At 40.5% G+C, this 22,518-nt stretch overlaps 1 protein-coding gene across 2 annotated transcripts; it reads right to left on the bottom strand.

Annotated features, from left to right (window-relative positions):
- Positions 1-128: 128 nt before the first annotated feature.
- Positions 129-22,294, bottom strand: TMEM65 (transmembrane protein 65). Of its 2 annotated transcripts, XM_087706694.1 has the most exons (8): positions 21,666-22,294; positions 10,352-10,432; positions 6,922-6,966; positions 6,227-6,294; positions 5,324-5,378; positions 3,486-3,528; positions 2,102-2,207; positions 129-468 (listed from the first exon to the last, which is right to left on the bottom strand). In XM_087706694.1, exons 1-8 carry the CDS (start codon positions 22,009-22,011, stop codon positions 370-372), a joined length of 843 nt encoding a protein of 280 aa, XP_087562820.1. In that variant the 5' UTR covers positions 22,012-22,294; the 3' UTR covers positions 129-369. The 2 variants fall into 2 exon arrangements, with proteins under 2 accessions (XP_087562820.1, XP_087562821.1); XM_087706695.1 differs by lacking the exon at positions 10,352-10,432 and having other exon boundaries at positions 21,666-22,293.
- Positions 22,295-22,518: the final 224 nt, after the last annotated feature.

Here is a 22,518-nt window from a genome sequence, read left to right as displayed (position 1 = left end):
GGAGCGGAAGATTTTGTGGATATCTAGGGGGAATTTGTGCCATGCGTTTCCGAATGCGAACCCAAAAGATGTACACCGCATCTATGACAGGTAGTTAAGTAACAATCCAGGTGAAGGTGAAGGAAGAGGGAGATATGGTAAAGGTCAACCATTGGTGTTGAAGTGAAATCGCATGTTAACAATTTACATTTAAAAAAAGGAAAAACCCCTTATAAAAAAGATGTTACTAAGACACAGCCACAATAAGTTAAGTGCTTCTGTAAAATAGCATGCTGCTTATTGTCTCTAAATTCCTATATACTTGGACAGCATAGTTGTATATCTGAGGTACATTAGTTTATATATGTATAGATAAACATTGTAAAAAGGTTATTTTTTTCCATCCAGTTTTTTGTCTTCTTCATCTCCAAGGAAGAACAAGGGAAACATTCCTAAAAGGCAGCCAATGGCCACTCCAATAGCTTTACCCTAAAAAAGGAAAGAAGAGAATGGGATATTCATTTAGGATCAAATCTGATACTAAACATCATTTATGCACAGGTGGTCCTCGACTTATGACCACAATTGAGCCCAAAATGTCTGTTGTTAAGCGAGACATTTGTTAAGTGAATTCTGCCCCAGTTTACGACCTTTCTTGCCATAGTTATTAAGCGAATCACTGCGGCTGATAAGTCAGTAACCTGCTTGTTAAGTGAGCATGGCTTCCTCATTGACTTTGCTTGTCAGGTCACAAAATGGGATCACGTGACCTTGGGACACAGCAGCGGTCGTAAGTACGAACCAGTTGCCAAGCATCTGAATTTTGATCACGTGATAATAGGGATGCACCAAAGGTTGCAACTTTGAAAAACGGTCATAAGTCACACTTTTTACAGAGCCGAGGTGGCGCAGTGGTTAGGGTGCAGTACTGCAGGCCACTTCAGCTGACTGTTATCTGCAGTTCAGCGGTTCTAATCTCACCGGCTCAAGGTTGACTCACCCTTCCATCCTTCCGAGGTGGGTGAAATGAGGACCCAGACTGTGAGGGTGATATGCTGACTCTGTAAACCGCTTAGAGAGGGCTGAAAGCCCTATGAAGCGGTATATAAGTCTAACTGCTATTGCTAACTGCTATTGCTATTTTCAGTGCTGTTGTAGCTTTGAATGGTCACTAAATGAATAGTTGTAAGTCGAGGACTACATGTGGTTCAGGCTGAAGTTTTCAGATTAGGAGTTCATCACTTTGCACAGGAAATAACATGCAATTACTGTATTTTTTGGAGTATAAGACGCACCAAGATTTTGAAGAGGCAAATTTAAAAAAAAAAAGGTTTTGCACTCTGCAGACCTCCCAAAAATGGCCTGGTTTTAGTGAAAATGGGGCCATTTTTTGTCAAAAAAAGGGAATGCATAGCCCTTAGGAGACTTGTAGAGTGCTCCTGGGAGGTTGGGGGGGGGCCAAAAAAGAGCAAAAAGTGGCCCATTTTCCACTCATTTTTGCCCTTCCCAGACTCCAGGAGCACTCTGGAAGCCTCCTAAAGGCTAGGCACGGCCATTTTTGCAAAGAGGGCAGGGTTTTGGGTGGTCAAAAATTATGTATTCAGTGTATATGACCCACCCATATTTTCACCCTCTTTTTGGGGGGGAAAAGGTGCGTCTTATACTCCGAAAAATATGGTAAGTAGATTTGAAATCCTCTTGTTAGAATCAGTTGTATGCAGATTATGATGTATTATCTACACTAAAAGGTTCAGTTTCTATTTTTATCCCCACAGGAATAACAGATAATAATGCATATGTTAGATACTTGCTTCAGTTATAGTGGTTTCCACCAAGGTCCTCTGTTCCAGCGGGAACAGAGGTTTAATCTCATTGGTTGAAGGGTCTGACAGCTCCTTATAAAAGGGCTGCTGTCAGATTCAACCTTTGCTGGATTGTACATAGTTGCTACTGAGTTAATAAAGAGCTGTTGTTACTGTTAGCCTGTGTGTGCCTTTCCATTACCCAATCTAACAGCATACATAGTTGGTGTCCAAATCCTAGTGTTCAGGCAATATTGAAGTTGCTATTTTTCTCCGTCTTGGTTTCCCTTGAGCTCTCATCCATAAATACACATACTCACCAAGTGTGCACTAAGACGTGTTTGCCACATATCAGCTTGTTTGGGGGTGAGATCGGGAATTGAAAGGCCCAATCTGGAGGCCATAGCTTCAACATAGCCTGCAAGACTTGGGAGAAAAAAAATACAAATACATTGAGCACATGAATCCCTGAAACATGCCAATTTTGCTTAATTTTGCTTAATTGTAGAAAATTAAAGTTAGCCATTAAAGAGCCAAGCTGTATAAAATTTTGCAATGACAACCCAGCACCGATAAACTATACAGTAGAAAAGGGAGCATTTTTAATCTTGAATGTAATATTGTTTTGCATCATTTATATGTGCAAAATGCATTCTAATTTAGGTATAGAATAGGTGGCAAACACTTAAATGCCTTCCTTTCCCCTTTGAGTGTTTTTAATATTCTTGCCTTTTTTAAAATACTTAAAAATATTTTTGTTTTGAATTATTATATTCTAATATCATGCTACATTTATTAAACCTCCTTAAATGCCCAATTGTCCCTGGAAAAGCAGAATATAAATTTAATAAAAACATAGTTCCCTGCTAGATGATTCTTTAGGTCATACTACAATGTCAACTCTTGAACTTCCCATTCTTCTTCATGTAAACATCTATTCTTAGCTGACTTGAGAACTGGGTAAGAATTCAAAAGAGAATGAGGAAATATGAACTCAACTGAGGGCAGCAGGCACGACTAATCTATGAAGTTAAATCCTTTGCTCCAAAACCCTAACTTGAAGCGGAGTTCCAGCTTATATTATTCTGTACCAACCTATCTTCAAACTCCAATAAATACAAATAGTCCTTGGCTTACAACAGTTCATGTAGCGATCGCCAAAGTTGCAAAGGCACTGAAAAAAGTGAATTATGACCATTTTTCACAGTAATGAACTTTGCAACATCCCCATAATCCTTTTACCAAAATTCAGGTGCTTGGCAATTGGTTCACATTTATGACCTCTGCTGTGTCCCAAGGTCATGGGATCATCTTTGGTGACCTTCTGACGAGCAAAATCAACGGGGAAGCCAGATTCACTTAACAACAGTGTCACTAACATATCAACTGCGATGATTCACTTAGCAGCTGTGGCAAGAACAATTGTAAAATGGGGCAAAACTCACTTAACAAATGTCTCACTTATCAACAGAAACTTTGGGCTCCATTGTGGTTGTAAATCGAGGACTACCTGTATATCAAAATTAAGAAAAAACATGAGGGAACATGCAAAGCATTCCCATGTTCAAATCAGGTTGTTAGGCCTTAAGATGTTATGGTGCTTTTCCAGCTATCATTCTGAGCAGAGACTAGCATTTTCAGCTTCAAATGATTCTATTATAGAAAAATACTGCAAGTTCATGAAAAAAATATAATTAAACTTACCCCAATCCAGCTAAGTCTGAGACAAGATTTCCCAAGGCAGCAGCTAGATAGTTGGAAAATTACAGTATTATATACATTAGTAACACTGCAGAAAAACCCAGAAAATGCTTTATAACCATATTATTGCTTAAAACTAAAATTCTTCTGAAGATTATTATTGGATATATTTATATGCCTCATAAAAGCTGATTTTCAACATAGAATAAAAATATAATATCAATCAGTCAGCTGTCATTTTTTTTAAAAGTATGAGAACATCATAAATTTAGCAGGGTAATTTACAAAATTGTCCAGTAATTGGCCATGGCCATGGTTGATCCCTAGGAGGGTAAGCCCTTCTAGGTTATTCCTATTAAAAGTGAAGCAGCTGCCTCATGTTGGGACGGGGGGGGGGGGGGTGTTGCTACTCAGAGAATCTGAAACACAGTCCTCAGAAGAGGAACTTGTGGAAAAAATATTCTTTTAGATAGGCAATCCCTAAGGAGTTTTAAATCAAAAAAGGACTTTGATTTGAGCCCAGAAACAACTTAGAAACCAGGGAAATTAATATAATGATACAAATTTAATGTCCCGCAATGACTATACCTCCATTCTCCACATTGTTTAGTATACATGTGTATGGATGATTAGTTCAAATTAGAAATCAAGCACCATGAAAGCTACGGGTTATTTTCTGCAAGTATCCCACTGGCCTCTGTGGGAAGGAAATGCTGATATGACAGATATTTAATCTGCTCCAACAATACACTGTTTATATTCTCTAGAGCAAGATCATGACAAACTTTGATCTACAATAAAGCAGTATTCAAAATTCTATTTAAAATTAAGTACGGTCGTGTTTATTTTATTTGAAGAAAGCATATTCTATTCCCCAAAATTATTATCAAACTTTCTAAAATCAAACTATTGAATAACAACAGATAAAAGATGATGCAAATTTCTTCAAAAGCTGGAAGGAAAATGAGGAGGCCAATTCGTCATCTGGGGAATCTGGGTGTATATACTGTATGTTAAACTGTAGCCAAAATCCAACATCACAAAATGGTCTGACGCCAAGTGACTCATCTTTTAATCTGTTTTTAGAAAAGCAATCAAAAAGGGGTGTCCAAACAGGTGGACAGGTCAATAGAAGCTCCTTTCCTCCAATAATACGTATTTTTATTTTCTTCACTCCCCCACCCCCAAAAGTGCAAGATCTGTTTTTTTTTCAAATGAATTGATAGTTGATCCACTGGTTGAAACAAGAATTGATCAAGTGACCTGTCACCTGGGGCTGATTATTGTAGGCTGGCTCAAAGTCTCCCAGCTGTTTTTCATGACTCGGAGAAAACTAGAATTCACAGTCTCCTGGTTTCTAAATTGGTGCCTTAGCCACTAAACTAAACCATTGTTTCCTCCAAAGACAATAATAAATCACCCAATTATTGTTCAGACAATAAGTAATAATTATTTCCCCTTTGGAAAAAAACAAAAACCTCAATTCCATACTCTTTCAATTACTTCTACAAAATAAATTCTCCCATATTGTTGTATCCATACAAAACAGCACTCAGATACAGCTATTTTTTAAAAAAAGAGTAGAAATACTATATTATTTACAGATAACATTTCCCAAAATTGTGTTGGAAGTAGAAGAAGAAAAATATCAGGAAACTTCAGACAAAGATGGATATGGTTCCTAATTTTATCTCGTGATAAAAGTTTCCACTGATGTTAAGCACATTCTTTCCTCAAACAGCAGCAAGGAGTTCTATGAATTTCACTGTGCACAGAAACTTAAATGATAAATAAACAGCTATAAATATCCACATAAACAGCAAATGGCCTTCATTACTTGCCTGCCATGGTAGAAATTCCAAGCACAATCCCTATTGATAACTCTATCTGTGTGCCCTAAAAATAACAGAGAGTTTCATTATCACCCACACATTATGTAGACAAAGCACCAGGAATCACTTGTAAGAAACAATGCAAGTGTAAAAAGTGGGAGGGGCGCACACCTGCTCAACTGTTCCTCTAGAACAGCGGTGTTAAACGCAAGGCCCGCATCCTTAGATGCTTAGATCTGAACCGCGGGGCCACCTTGGAAACAGCAAAGGACTGGCCCATGGTGCCTCTGCCAATGAAAACGGAGCTCATGAGGGCTGGGTGCGACCTCCCTGAGCTCTGTTTTTACTGGCAGAGGGCTGCAGGAGGCTGTTGCGGCCAAAAATGGAGCCGATTGGGGAGGAGGGCACATGCAGCCCTCCTGGGCTGTGTTTTTGCTGGCAGAGAGCTAGCAAAACAAACTAAAAACTAAACAAAAGGAGAAATGTTTCTCCTTTTGCAATTCATGCAAGAATGGACAGGAAAGGAGAAAGGGGAAGAGGAAAGACAGCAAGGAATGAAAAATAAAGGGAAGAGGAGAAGGAAGAAGAATGATAAAGGAAGAAAGGAGGGGAGGGAGGGAGATTATAATGAGAGTGAGGGAGAGCCTGAGGAAAGTGTTGCCTTAGTACCTGGCCACCACAGGTGACATCAAGGTGGCCATGCCCACTCACACCCAGGTCAAATATAACCCTGAAGCGGCCCTCAATTAAATCGAGTAAGACACCTCTGCTCTAGAAGACCCCAAAGCAATAAAACATGATACTGCATTGGTGTAATGGTGTGTTAAAACAGAACTGAAACTAGCAATGCTGCATTGCTGCAATACTAGAAATATTTCAGTATATATAAAGATTGGTATCAAGATGACTTACCGCAGCAATCATAATGGCATTATCAAAAAATCCAAAGCCTACAAAAGGTAGTGCATTGTGGAAGAACACTAGAACAAAAAGAGAGGTGTACAATGTTTTAAGTACTTTTAAATCGCCGTTTGCAATTATATCCAAAAATATGGCACTGTTTGTTATTTATCCAAATAAGGGTTGAAATGTACTTAAAATCCCAGGCACGCCACCCTGTTTTTATAAATAACCGAAACAAAAAGGGGCTTTTTCCTACTCTCTTGAATACCACTAACCACCAGCAATTTGTATGCAGCAATCACCAACACCAAAGTAACTATCTCTGAAAGACCAGATCCATTCTGAGTACTTTCTAGATAATTCCATCTGCAGTAGGGTGACGCAGGGGGAGAAAGCAGCACATACATAGAGGAATCAGTGACAGCCACTGGTGGAATTGCTCTGGACACAGCTAAACAAGTGATTTTAGCCGATCTGTAACTGGGAGAGAGATATGAGGAAGAATTCAAAAGATCCTCATCAGAACAGACCTCTGTTGTAGAGCCTAAAATAGCATGGCTAATAGTGTCCGTCCGTCCCCCCAAAATGTGAAAACTATCAGCCAAATACTAAGAGTGGCAACACTGCAGTTATTGGAGGCTTTCAAGCCCTTGGAAATATCTGATTTAAAAAAAAAATAATACAAAATAAACATAAGCATTTACCGTGTTTCAGTTGTCCAGTGGATGGTGGTGCAACCTCCAGCTTCTCTAAATTTAAAGAAAGGAATCTATAAGTATAGACATATTTGGCTAGTTATTTTGTACACAGCAGTGTTTAAATGTGAACACGTAGAATAATAATTCTGATGAGAAAAATATAGGTAAGGTAGATTCTTCCAAACTTCACTGGGATTTAAAAAAAAACCTGTCCTTTCAGTCACTAAATATGACGTAACATTTTTTCTTAACTTGGTTATCACTATAATCAGTATCCTACAATTTTAAATGGCTTATCGTATTTAAGTAATAGGCAAGATGCAGACTTTGAAGGTGGGGGGAATCATTTATATTTTCATTATTCTAGATAAAACACACCCTTAGCCAAGAAAGGCAGAACTACTTTGACATCTCAACCAGTACTATAAAAAATATTAACTGCCCAGAATAATTTTGTAACATTACTTTATGGCTATCAAACAGTTCCATGACAGAAATCTTTATCAATTTCCACTGACTTCAGGGATTACTCAGGAAATAAAAATGGATTTAATTAACAATGAAAGAAATTGCTTAAGCAGTAGATCACCAAAAATTGGCAGCGTAACTAATATTCACCAGCCATAAATAAAGAATTAAGGATGTCATGAGGACGTATCTGGCAAGCATAGGGTAAAATTTATCTTAATTTTATGAAGTTTAAGGTTTCTGGGTTATTAAATAAAGATTTTAATTTGTTTGCCATGTGCAGTATACTTCTATTTAAGTTGTTTAGATTCACCTGACTAATATACATAAGCACTAAATCCATTTTTTGTGATAAGCAACCTATAGGCAGTTAACAAAAGTACTGATCATGGCTGGCAAAGAATTATGGCAAATGGGTATCATTTAATCATGTTTCAAATAAGTCAGGTGTCATGGGTAACATTAAGTTATGACTCCAGGTTTGCAAAATGACAGTAGCTGCATTCACAAATCACATTCAACAAGATCCAGGGTCCATCAAATTTTTGAGTAACGTGCACACACAATAATATATTGGATCAAAGTTAGCTCTTACTGGTGACTATTTAGCACAATCTAACCCAGTGATGGCGAACCAATAGCATGCATACCACAGGTGGCACGTGGAGCCATTGGTCAGGGCACACGAGGTGCTGCCCTGTCAGCTGGCCAGCACGTATGCGCCCATTGGCCAGCTGAGTTCACCCTTTTTTAAAGCCATTTTTTGCCCTCCCCAGGCTCCAGAGGCTTTATAGGAGCCTGGGGAGGGCGAACCTCCCCTGTCCCCCCCCCTGCCCCCCGGAGGCCCTCCGGAGGCTTCATGAGCTTCCCTGAAGCCTCCGAAGCGCAAAAAATTGGCCCTGCGGGCAAACTGGAAGTTCAGGAACGGACTTTTGACTGAGGGTCAAATGAGGGTCATTCTGACTGCTCTGGAGGCTTCAGGGAAGCCTCCTGAAGGTCCCTGAAGCCTCCGGAGGGCTTCCGGGGGGCTGTTTTCGCCCTCCCCAGGCTCCTATAAAGCCTCTGGAGCCTGGGGAGGGTGAAAAAAGCATGCAAAAATGGGGGGTCATGCCTGTAGTGTACGCATGCGCACTGGGAGGGTCGCGCATTGCATTATGGGTGCGGCATGCCAACACAAAACCCCCTTGTGCTCCCTCCACTTATGGTACACGAGCCAAAAAAAGGTTCGCCATCGCTGATCTAACCTGTTTCTCCATGCAAAGCTCCTGGAGTAAGTGGAGGAAATAGAAACAATACAATGCAAAATAAATATATTCCAGTTCAGAGCCTCTGAGAGAATGATGACCTGACATAAAGAAATCTACAGAGGCAGAATGAGGGATTCTATCTTCCCCAAGTTTACCTTCTGTGCCTCAAATCTGGTACTATTTCAGAGTATATAAATATGTATTCATTTCCTCTCCAATCTGTCTGTTAAGGCAAAGCCAGAAAGTCGCTTGATGGGGAGAATCTTAAATGCATTACAAAAAGGCTTTTCCCCCCTCTTTGTACTAAGATTTTATTCAAGAATCCGTTAAAAATGGCATAATACAATAAAAAATGTTTGCACTGCTAGATAAGAGGCACAGGAATCAAATCAATATTTTAACCTTATTTCAATAAGTGGAATATTCTCTCAAACAGATTATGAGAACAAAGGCTTCAATTGAATGTTTCATTTGCAGGTTTTATATGAATATGCAAATATTTATCAAAACATACTTTTATCAGTAATGTCCTGTCTTTGGCCTCATTAACACAAAAAAGTAGTTATCATTCAAACATGGATAAAAAATCCCAGAAGATCAGATATGTACTTTCTTGTGTAATATTAAATATTAAAAGTAACCCACATTCAAAATGTATAAATAAATGTATCATCTTCTATAATGTTTTCAAGCTTTCTTACAAGTAGTCCTTGATTTATGACCACAATTGGGATTAGAACTTCCTTAAGTAAGGGATGCAGTCCTTAAGTGAGTCATGCATGATTTTATGACGTTTTTTTGCTGCAGCCGTTAAGGTAATCCGGCTTCCCCCATTGATTTTGCCTGTTGGAAATAGCAATACCACTTAGACTTCACAGTGTTTTACAGCACTCTCTAAGTGGTTCACAGAGTCAGCACATTGCCCCCCCCCCCCAATAATCTGGGTCCTCATTTCACCCACCTTGGAAGCATGGGAACTGAAACTGTTTGTTTCAAATGCAAAACATCAAATTAAGCCACTTGTGGTGAGTTTCTAAATCTCATGCAAAAAACCTTCTGTAGCCTAACATTAGATGTGGTCCAAAGCCAAACGCCTCTTCAAAAATATCTTTTAGAGTAACAGTATTAATAAAATAAAGACAGTCTTGGAAGCAAGCAAGCAGCAGGAAAAAAACTGCTCTTCTCAGAGTTCAACTAGCTATTACGAGCAGGGCTACATAACAAAATGACAGATTATTTGGTCTGACCAGGGAGAATTCTTCAAATCATGGTTTGCTATTACATCCAGACAAGACAAAGGTGTCAAAATGTCCTAAATTAAACTGAAAATAACCCGTAGTAAAACATATGTTAGAGGCCTTATCAGAATGTATAAGCTTTTCAGACCATTCTCACTTCATCTAAACTAATGTACCTGCTTAAAACATTATTGTAAGTCCTTTAATTAAAGTGGGATCAGTTTAAATTAAACTTGCAAGAAATTTTTAATTAAGAATTTGGCTTGTGATTCTTTTAGACCAGCTCGGCAGTTAATTCTTACTGTTACTCTGAAAGAAATCAAATGTTGATGCAGACGGAAATAACCAAAAGCATTTATACCAGAACATGCCCGATCGTTTGATGGTGAAACATTAGTAAGTTCATGTACGGTTGTTATATGACCAGCACCATTTAATTCACACCATGCCTTATTTATCAACAAATAGCAAAATTTACTATACCCAAAGCCCTAGGTATTTCTGCTGAGGCTACCTGTTTCACTGACATCTTAAATGGTACCAGCGGTTTAGGAAATCTGGATGCTAAAAAGTTTTCATACAAAAGAAACATCACGTTATTTTACTTTCAGATGAACATTTTAAATTTTCACTATTCAAATCCCAAGTTTATTTATTTAGAAGTAACAGTAACAGTCACTGACTTAATGGATATTACTCCCTTATAAATATTGTTTATCTTGCATCTTTTACTGTGTCACTAATGGAATTTACTCTATAGGATGGAACATTAAACTGAAAACGAACCTTCACTCCACCTTCACCAAATTAAATATGTAACCATATTCTCATTTACTCTGGTCCACTGCACTTCATAAAAAACACTTGCACAAACATCTGAAATAGTACAGGGTTTCCTGCCTAAGCAGGGGGTTGGACTAGAAGACCTCCAAGGTCCCTTCCAACTCTGTTATTCTAAATTCACCTGCACAAACATATGAATTCTCATGTAAAAAAATGTGAAATATTTGTGATTTGCAGCAGGAAATAGCTTAGTTGGTAGTGCAGATTCTTTGACTTGAAGGCAGTATTAGTCCATTACTAAAATAAAACACAATCAATGGCAGTAGAGTTTGTTTTTTCATGCTTCCAACCCATCTTGTTGTTCTGACCAGGTGATGATGGAACATTCTCACATACCATTTTCAGTATCATCAACTCATCATGGACTGATTCCCAGTATCCCATGGTTTTCCTTACCAATGTCGTTCTTGCAATGTTATAAACAACTCATGCAACCATCAGTCCGCCATTCAACTGAGCAACAGTGTAGGGCAAAAAACTGCTACCCACAAAATCTACACTCCCAGGGTACCTCAGAACTTGATGCTCTCACCACATCTGTTTTACATGTACATGAAGCCACTGTCTAAGTCCATTAGCTGATTCAAGATCAACTAGCATCAATATGCTTTTTATGTATCTTGTCGTTTGACTGGACAAGCAATGCTGTTGCAATCATGTCCTAATGCTTAGACCAGGGGTGTCAAACTTGCAGTCCCCGGACCGGATGTGTCACATGCTGGCCATGCCCATCCCTGGTTTAGCAAGGGGGGGGGGAGTCGTGATACGTCATGTGACGACAATGTAATGTCACAAGTTTGACACCCCTGGCTTAGACACTGTGAGTGTTTGGACATGAAGGAACAAGCTGAACTCCACCTCGCAAGACTGAGTAGCTGTGGGTGTCTGGGCCCCCTGGTGTTCGGAATCCTCCAACTGTGTTCCTGAGTGGGGCTACATTGCTTTGTTTAGGTCTTGTGTGAAATCTGGGGATTCTACAGCTGCAGCTTGAAAAGCAGGAGGTAGATGTGGCCAGGAGAGCCTTCACATGGGATATGTGGCCCTAGCTGCACCCTTTTCTGAACCAGAAGGCACTTCTTACAATCACTGATTTGGTCGCTTTGAGATGCATCATCGCAATGTGCCCTTGAAAACCATTTAGAAGATACAGAACACAGCAACACAAGCAATGATGGGGACTGCATCATGCCCATGTTATTGACTGACTTCCAGGTGCAATTTAAAATGGTGGTTGGCATCTTTAAAGTCCTACCTGACATAGGGCCAGGTTATTTGGGAGACCACCTGTTTCCTATTCTTTTGCCCATCTCATAAATCTGACGGTTGGCTCATTCCTTCTTTCATCAATTCAGCAATGACATCCTGCAGGACTCAGGTAGCAGAGCTTTCGTCCCTGCCTTATCAGTTTTAAAAGAGCCTAAAAAGGGCTTTTTCCCCAGCCCTTGAGTTAGGTTGGCAGGGGAACTTCATCATTGTCTGTTTTGGGGGCAATGGTCGCCGTTCACTCAAGATGTTATTTTGGGATTTATTCTTGGTTTTATTTAATAGATGTTTAAATGCCTTGAGTTGTTGGGGTTTAGGGTTTGACCAAATAACAAAAAATCTGCAAGCAGCCAAAACAATTTTGCCTGCACTTCTAAGTTGGAAATGATTTAGCCGTGCAAATCAACAGCGGTGTGGTGGCACTGCAGCGATCACAATTTTGTTAATACAACTGGTGTAAAGTTCCTTGAAATTTCAATTACATGGGGGTAATGGGTCCCCGATTTTGAATGTATTTTTAAATTAGCGGATTGGGGGTACTCGGATTCAAAACATTTTGGCCTCTGCTTTTATTGAAGGTTACAGACAGACAGGAGAGTGTTAGATAGATACATGTAATTTAATTTTTTTGTCTTTCTTAGGGACCTGTAATTCAGAACAAATGCAAAGGTTGTGAATCGGCAGGCATTCTCTCTTGACCCCTATTCAATGACAGAGTTGTCTGGTACTCAGTCCACTTTCTTCACTTTAGACATGGAATCAATATCTTCAGAGGGGTCAGTGAATGCCTCATGTCATTACAAAGCCCTCCCTTTCTGGTGGGAGAAAAATTGTTTTCTCTTTTTTTAAAAGGCAGAAACTGGCACAAAAGACTAAGAAGACAGACAGGCCACTTTTCATCTCCCCAGCAGCCTCAGAACTAGTTAACTGGCATTGTAAAGAGCTAAATCTGAGTTGGGAACAGCAGTTGATATGAAGTGAATGAATCAGCAATTGTGTACATGCAAAAAAAAACAAAAACCCAAACAGAACATGAAATTTTGGGAGGCATCGGTATAGTTCCCAAACTGCAGGAAATACTTTTTCCCCATTTCATTTTCCATGAGTCCACAGAGTTTCTGACTGACTGGAAAGTCAAGTAAATGGAAACAAAGACGGAGGAGAATAATTAGGATGATTTGTAGTCTGGAAACTAAGTCCTATGTTGTACTTTGTCTGGATCTTCTGAATGAAAATTCTTTAAGTACCTGGATTCTTTAAGTAGCTCTTTCATCATTCCAAGACATGGAATAATAAAGTTACAGGAAGAAAGGTTTCCATTGCATGTTGGGGAAAATCCTGTAGCAGTAATTTGTCAACAAGTCCACAAGGCAAACAGGTGTTTTCATTCCCTGCCAGCAGACCAACAACAACCGTCAATTTTACTGGCGAGTATTTGGTTTTAAAAATCTCAGAATACAAACTAGATAACTCTCCTCAAATATTGGCCCATCACAGTCTTTAGAGGATGGAACTTCAGTTTCCAGATGGAACATGAATTTGTAAGAATTCCATGTAAACACAGCAAGGATTATTTTCACACAGTACTGGAAAAATGAAGATATACTGCGAGATGAAGAAATAGTCAAGAAAATGCTAGATTGTGCAGAAATTGATAGATTGACACTGAAAATTAAACAGAAAGAGGGTGGATGATATTATCAAACATGGAATTTATTTTACCAATGGTTGGAAAAAAGGGGGAGATAAAGAATGTGATCTGTATTGTTAAGCAAATTAAATACCCAGACAACACAATGTTTATTAAGCACTGACGAATGTTTTTAATAGAAAACCAATAAAATTAAATAAAAAATAAATACAGAATTCCATGTAAATATATACTACATTTTATACACTCTTAGTCCAAAGCTGTATTCTTGAGGCTTTGATTTCTGGTCTGATATTAAGTAAAATAATAACTCTGGTCTCCCTACAATGCCTATGATGTGATGGAAAGTTTCCAGGAGTTTGGATAATAATTACTGTATTTTTGGAGTATAAGACGCACCGGAGTATAAGATGCACCAAAGTTTTGAAGAGGCAAATTATACGGTAGCTGCAAGATCTGTGATCTGCATGTATCCTAATGCAAAAATGATCACATAAGTCAATAGTGTCCAACCTTAGCAAGTTTAACACCGTGGATTTCAACTTGCCGAATTCCCCAATTATCCCAGGGGAATTCTGGGAGTTGAAGTCCACGGGTCTTAAAGTTCTCAAGGTTGGACACTTCTGAAGCAAGTGATATGTTTTTGCAAGTTGGAATTGTAAAGCGCTGTAGTTTTCTACATTATTCTTGATAGTTTGACATTATTTTTTGTAATTCTTTGTAATATTATGGTATGATTCACATGTGGATTTGTGTAGCATTTAATCATCTGTCAATCTAGAATGATTGGTATCACATAATTACTATAACTTGATTAATTTAAAAAGAATTATGTCTGATTATGCTTTGAAGAGGTTTTTTTTAACCAAAGTAAGGGACATTTCTATCTGCAATCAAAATTTCTATTTCTGAGTCGCTACCATGTCCTCCCATATAACACCTTTTTCAGGAAAGCTGTTCAGCTGGTCCTATTTTTATGCCTATATATTATATAAGCCATTTATTGGCTAATCCAAACCTTCATTTCATCTACTTTAATAAGTTCCGCTTCACTTTGAGAGAAAATTATGGAAACTGTTTTACACTTGAAACATTTATGACCTACTTTGATTCTTTCATGTAAATGTACCAAAGGAATTACAGTGGTACAACATTAAAGCACAGATCGCTGAATCAAATTTAGTTATAGAAAGAAATCTTCCAGCCACTACTACTACTGTTTCCAGGAACATTACTGGATTATTGTGATACTTTGGAATAATGGAAGCATAAAACCAAATGATTTTCTACCATGTAAAATTCTATTGAAAATCAGAACTGCATATTTGATTGATCATAAAAGTAACGTAAGAATTAGCATGCTTTTTGTTTCAATGATATTCAGACTGATACTAAAACAAGGAATAATTTAAAAAAAATAACAGACGTTTGTGTTGTGTGCATATTCATTCTCTTCTCACCCCTTTGAATGGTCTGTGGCTTTCTCAATCTCAGGTCCTCTACCAGATGCCTGGGAGTTTTTTGAGGGTTCTGTGCAGTGCCTTAACAGCTGGACAGAGAGCTCCAATATAGTTCTAGTGTTCTGCTGGAGCCACTCTCCCAGCTTAGGAATCACAATGTGGCGTGGTCCTCGCACCATGGGGACAATTTTGGCCTTTATTTTCCACTTCCTAATTCCTCTTTCAGCCCCTGGCATTTCTCCAGGTTTTTCATATTCCTCCTTCCTGATGTTGTGGTTTCTTGGCATTGCTACATCCATCAACACTGCTGCCTTCTAGTCTTATCTGCTACCACGATGTCTGGCTGATTGGCCAGTACCTGTCTGTCTGGATCTGGAAGACTCACAGAATCTTAGCTCTCTGGTTCTCCAACCTTCTGTGGAATCTCCCATCTGGAGTTGGGAAGATCTAGACCACAGATGTCAAACTCAATTTCATTGAGGGCCGCAATAGGTTGTGTTTGACCTCGGGGGAGTGGCTAGCTTGACATCACTCATGTCGGGGGCACATGTGGTGGCCCAAGCGCTCTACCAGAGAAAATGGGCTCCCAAGCTCCATTTTCAGCTGTGACAGCCTCCTGCAATGCTCCATTTTCACTGGCAGAGGCAGAATGGAGCGGTCCTTGGTTTTTTCAGGGTGGCCCTGCAGGTCAGATCTAAGCACCCTGAGGGCCGGTACCAGCCCCTGGGCCTTGAGTTTGACACCCCTGATCTAGACTGTACATTGTGCAAACGTTTCTGTACACAATGCCAGCTCTTTCGTTGTGCCATTCAAGTGTATGCTATGCGTGCTTGCATTTTACACCTTGCCACTATGTGTTGAGACTGCCTCTGAGACCTCTTAGCGTAGTCTGCACCTCAGATCCTGTCCAGTGTGATAGAATGGTCTTATGCTGCTATGAACAGTCCAACCCCTGGTAGGATTTCCCAATGTCTGCCACCTCAGCTGTCTGTCTATGCAGAGGTCTGGTCTTGCCATGGCACTTCCCTGGCATGATCTTCCTCCCTTGTCTGCTGCTGTCTCAGGCATTCTCCCATCAGCTCATCCTTACCCGTGTACTCTTGGATGCTCTGGGCTTCATCCAGGACAGTGGCTCACTAAACCCACCAGCTCTCTTTCTCCTATCTATTCCACAACAGAAGAGAATGAATACACTTATAAGGTTTTTTTTTTAATCCCACCTTTGTTATTTTTAAATAACTCAATACTGTGAACTGAATTCACAACTCTGTTGCTCTTATTCCTCTGTAAAAAAAAAAGCATGCAGCTCTTTATCACAGATTAGACTAAACTATTTAGGAATGAAGCAACTAAAAGACCTCCATTATTTTTTACGTTTTCCATACTCACATGGATGCCTAAGACAGTTTGTCTTCCAATGGCCTCTTTAATACCATATATAGCACTGAGGGCTTACTGCAGTTTCAAATACTGACAGGCTGAAACCCCAAAACATTTCTACATCACTGCGAATGAAAAATATCCATAAAAAAATAAATGCGGACTTTCCACCATGGGGAAGGTACAGGATTGAGGCAAAATCAGACACAATTTTTTCAGCAGAACCTATTTACTGCCAATTCTCTTCTAGGGTATTCAAAAGAGTCTTCATATTCCAGCACCTTTGTTGCATATTTTCTCACTAAGGAAAGTGTGAGGAAACATAACAGAAGTGCTGAAATGAAAGCCCTCTGAACAGGCGATAGCAATTATAAATCACAACAACCCACCAAAAAATAGCAACGTGCACATGGTAGTACATCACACAAATTATGCACTTGCTGCCTGGTATCTGATGCAAGTTTCAGTATTTGTGTCCATCGTCCAACAATCCACAAGCCCCAATTTAAATAGGCTTCAGACTGGCAAGCATATTAGCAAAAACATGAAGGTGGGATTTTAAACTCTGAGAAAATTACTTAAAAGATTCTAGTTTAAAAAGCCTGTAATTAAGAGAATAAGAACACATAAACATGCACGAAGGGGATGGAAAGTATTTCTTCTATTGAGCATTCCTCCAAGACTAAATAATAATACGCCAGTCTCTTATCCCCCAGGATAGGAACAGTTCAAGCCATTCAATTCCTTCAAGGACACCATTATATGGATCAAGGTCAAATGCAAGCTACTTCCTAAATGCATAAAATACAAAACTTAGGCATAATAGCTTGCAGTTAATAGTCTGTAACAGATGAAGATAAAAAAAAGCAAAGCAAGCAGTTTTGATATTTTCCATTTCAAAGGTTGACATAGCTGAAGAACTGCTCTGAATTTATCAGCTGGCTGACAGCTGTCCATTTTTTTTTCAAAAAGAGAATGAAAAATTAATGTGAAAATAATAATAGGCTCATAGCTACTTTAGACTTCAGCACAATCACACCGACGCAGGCCGAAACTCATAATTAGCTGTCATTTGTTTTGGAAAAAGCTGAGTGGGCATTATTTGCACTATGATGCAACTCACATACGTAACTGGAAATTTAATGCAATTGCTCATAGTTAAGATTAATTCACATACCATGCTATGCCAGTATTTGCTTTAACCAACATTTGTTGATTAAGGCAGGGTCCCATTTTATTTATAATTCTAATCTATAAATCACAATAATTTGATATCAATAGGCTATTTCAAAGTGAAGCAAACTATATTAAGCAAAATTTAGCATGAGGTGTGAACACAACTTAAGTACTTTGACACTGGAAATATCTAGCCATATTCTGCAAAAAATGAATTCGTTCATTTTAAGATGTCATTAGACTATCTTTGCTACGTTACACTAACACAGCTTAGAGGTATAAATTAATGTATCTTAATTAATTACATCTAAATGTGTCAGATTTCTTCTTTTTAGCCCGTTTCTATTAATACTAATTAAGCTTCTCTTCCCTTTCTGTTTCTCCTGATGTGAATAATATAGATTGTAAGCAGTTAGACATGGGCATTCTACTTCTTTATAAAATGTTATTCAATGTTGAATTCAGACACTCAATCATGATCCTTAAAACTTGGTTTCTTTTACAAAATATAATAACTCAAATTCAGGCAATACTGTAAGTCAAAACAAAAACAAATTAAGTTTGATGTATAACATACATGAATTCAATCTGTGCAATAATATTTAAATAATGCTGCCCCAAACTGCACAATTAAAGTCTAAATATAAGCTCAATCCTCAGTCAGGTATATTTATATTCCATTCCTTTACAACTTAAAGTGGTTGCTCTATCTATATTCATAAACTATCATCCATCTTAATAGTCAATACAGGTAGTCCTTGACTTATGACAATTGAATTCAAAATTTATATTGCTAAGCATAACATTTAAGTGAGTTTTGCCCCATTTTACAACCTTTCTTGACAGTTGTTATGTGAATTTGGCTTCCCCATTGACTTTGCTTGTCAGGTGGTTTCAAAAGGTGATCACATTCCCCCCCCAGGGCATTGCAGTTGTCATACATGCCAAGTTGAGAAGGATCCAAATTTTGATCACGTGACCATGGGGATGCTGCAATGGTCGTAAATGTGAAAAACAGTCATAAGTCACTTTTTTTCAGTGCTGTTATAATTTTGAACAGTCACTAAAATGGTTGTAAGTTGGGGATTACCTGTAAAGGACACAATTCAATACAAGTGTTCTATTGATATTATTGCTCTCAGCAAAGCAAAAGGAATTACAGGTAGTCCTCCACTTACAACCATTCATTTAGTTATCAAAGTTACAACAGCATTGAAAAAACTGACTTATGACCCATCCTGACACATATAACCATCACAACAACCCCACAGCACATGATCAAAATTTGGGTGCTTGGCAACCAACATTTGTTTATGATATCAGAGAGCCATTTGCAACGTTCCCAGCTGGCTTTTGACAAGCAGACAATGGAAGAAGCCAGATTTGCTTAATGACCCTGTGATTCACTTAATAACTGCAATGATTTGCTTAACAACCATGGCAAAAAGGTCATAAAATGCAGTGCAACTCACTGAAAAACTGCTTGCCTTAGCAATGGAAATTTTGGACCCAATTGTGGTTGTAAATCAAGGAACACCTATATTCCACCACATCACATACTTTTTTACTTGAGGGATATGCAATCTTCCAGAACATCATATATGTGTTATATAAGTATACTGTGGCAGCTCTCAAGTTCCACTGAGACATGTGCACCTGTTAGCTGCTAATTACAAACTGCTAATTAGCACCAAAAAAAAAGCTAGGAGTAACTGACATTAGCAACTGTATTGCCACAATGCAATATGGTTATTTAGTATCACTCTACAGAAGTATGCCTCCGTTCTAGTTTTGTTCATCAGAGTTAAAAGTTATTGAAGAAAGTTGTAGTCTACGTAGACTTTCAGAAACAAATAGTAAATAATTCAATTGATTACATTTGAGGGAGAACCACAATCAACACTGGCAATGAACGTTAACACTCAGGTATTTTGAACATACACAGTTATTCCCTTTTTGGGTGGGCAGCATTATGCAGAGTGCTGAAAAAAAAAATCAAAGAAATTAAAGGTATACAAATCTTGGGTCAAAATACTACTTTCCCCTATATTTTTGTGCATATTTTGGTAACACTTGACACAATATTCTTCGAGGTCCTATGTCAAGTTTTTTCCCCCATTTCATTTGGCTTTGATCCCCGACTGAAATTAAGCCAACTCTGTAAATGCTCTAGATTGGTACCTGTTCAAGTTCCACTGCTTAAATTAAAACATCAACAAACCAACTGAGGCTCCGAGAAGACATTGTGCTAAAACCTTATCAGTCCTTGCATGCAAGCTGCAGTTGGACACTATCAGGCATACCAATGAATCATCAGACAGAATTGGAACCGAGGGATATGCACACGTGCTGAAGCACCAGAAACAACTTTAAAATGGATGGAAACTAATCAAAGAGAACACCAACCCAGAACTAAGGAAATATTTCCTCACCGAACAATTAATCAGTGGAGCAACTTGCCTTCAGACGTTGTAGGTGCTCCAACACTGGAGGTTTTTAAAGAAGAGATTGGATAACTATTTATCTGAAATGGTATAGTTTTTTGTTTGAGCAAGGGGTTGGATTAGAAGACCTCCAGGGTCCCTTCCAACTCTATAACAAAACTTTCTACAGCACTGAAAACACTCCACACCTCTAGAAATCATTGTTTCTGTACTTTTTAATAAAAGAGACCTGCTGGAAGAGGCAATCCAAGTTACACACAGAGTCTTCTTGCACCATGGTCTGAAACAACTAAAGGAAAATATGAGAAGAGGCCATTCAGATGTCACTTAGGGCACAGTAGCTGGTACAGTAACACTCATCCTGCGTGGGATTCAGCTGGAAAAGCAAGTAACAAGCAAAAAACAAACAACCCCCCCTCCCCCAACAACTGCACGTGGCCAACCATCAGCTGCGGCACACGGGATCAGCAGGGAGCAGAATATTTTCCTACAGGAAAATGCAGGCATGCACACGCCTGTTTGGGATTTGGAAGCATTGGCTTATTTCAATGCAAACAAGAAGTGGAATGACATGATCCTAGAGTCGCTGCACCCCCCCCCCCAATGGGTCAACTTGCTGCGCGACAATTTAACAATTGTATATAATTGTTTAAAGCAGTGGTTCCCAACGTGGGGGGCCCACGCCCCACAAGGGGGCAATTTGATTTTTAATGGGGGCAATTTCAACGTTGTTTAAACCAAGTTAATGCATGAGTAGAGTTCACTTTTTGAGTAAAGAAAGAATTTTATTGTGGGGGGGGGGCGCATCAGGATTTTAAAGATGCTTAGGTGGGGCAAAACTGCCACTGGTTTAAAGTAAATAAAACAATCTGTTTTAGTGTTTGCCATTAATGCTGTCCAACCTTTTTGTATCCTTTAATTTTTTTTAATGATTCCATCCCATCACCCTCTTTCTTTGATATTAGCGTCCCTTTTGCCCTGCAGCCAGTAGCAAGTTGGCAATGGGAAGTTGTCATACACACACACAGGACCCAGTTTGATTCATTTGGATTTCCTAGCAAAAATCGCGCCAAAGCAGCCTTCAAGAGCCAACATTCCCAAATTGGTCCTTTTTGGGGGGTGGGTGGGGTGTCTAGGTGCGTGCATAAGTGCACCAGCGTGCCTACCGTCCCTGCCCTACTGTCCCCATGCATTTGTACCCCTTTCCTGTGTTCTTATTCATCGTTTATTCTTATCCCTGCTATCTTGTACATGAGTGCCGAATTAAATCAAATCAAATCCATCGCGGGCACCGACTGACTGCGCGCGTTCAAGTGTTTTATACTGGACTTCCCAAGAAAAGCAGCCAGCCTGGCACTGGGGATGCACCCCCGCCGCACCCCTCCCCGACCCCGCTTTCCAAGACCGACGATCTCGCTGACACCCCGCCCCAAAAGATCCGTGTTCGCAATGAACCCCCCCCCCCCCCAAAGCTGAGCCACAGCCAAAAGCGCGCCGCCCGGGGTCGGTTCACACGTGCCCGGGGGTCTTTTCTCTCCGCCTGCCCTCCGTGGCGAATGGGGGGGGGTTCTCCTCCTCACCTTGGGCGATGGCGATGGACTCGAAGCGGTGCAACTCCCTCAGCAGGCAGCTGCGCTCCGTGGAGTGCAGGCTGTAGATGAAGTCGCGGGCCCCCTGCGCCGTGTTGAGCGCCTCCACCGGCTCCTTCTTGGGGTGTGTGCCCAGCGGCCGCGGGGAGCCCAAGCAGGAGGCCGCGGCCGGCGGCCACAGTCCGTCTCCGGGCCGGGGGGCGCGATGGAGGGCGCTGAGGCGCCGTCGGAGGAGCAGGAGGCAGCGGCACCCGCCGAGGCGGGACGCCCGCTCGGAGGAACCGGCCGAGCCCAAGCGCAGCGCCAACCGGCAGCTCAGCCACGTCGGCGACGACATGCTGCCCGCCCGCCGGCTCGGCTACCGGCGCTGGGAAGGAGAAGGGCGGCGGTGGTGGTGGTGGCGGGGACGCCCGGCCGCGGGGAAGGCGGTACTCATGAGTCTGTCCCGAGCCTTTCCTTGACCGCGCCCTGCCCGGCGGTCCCGGCGACTCAGAGCCCGAGGACGGCTCCGGCCAGCCGCCGCATCTCCCCTCAGAAACCAACCGCGGCAGCGAAGGAATCCGCCTCTCAGCTCCCGCCTCGCCTGTCAGGCTGGACTGAAAGGCGGGAGGTGGCCGGCAGGCGCCACGCAGGCGCGCTGGCCTCACTTTGCCAATGGCCGCGGCCCCGCCCCCCCACGCCTTATCAACCAATGGGAATGCCTTCTCTTTTCGTCTCCGCTTCCCCCACCCCCGCTACTCCTAATTAGATGCGGGGAAGGATGATATTCCAGCCACGCCCACATCCCTGCAGATCACCGCCCCGCCCCCTTTTGCTTCCTTTGATTATATATCGAGGTTGACCG

This window comes from Thamnophis sirtalis, unplaced genomic scaffold (genome assembly GCF_051295495.1).
Source record: "Thamnophis sirtalis isolate CommonGarterSnake01/CBP01778 unplaced genomic scaffold, rThaSir2_p1.2 scaffold_2, whole genome shotgun sequence".
In the NCBI taxonomy this organism is placed as follows: Eukaryota; Metazoa; Chordata; class Lepidosauria; order Squamata; family Natricidae; genus Thamnophis; species Thamnophis sirtalis.
The sequence above is the reverse complement of the archived record's forward strand: the minus strand, read 5'-3'. Positions and strand labels throughout refer to the sequence as shown.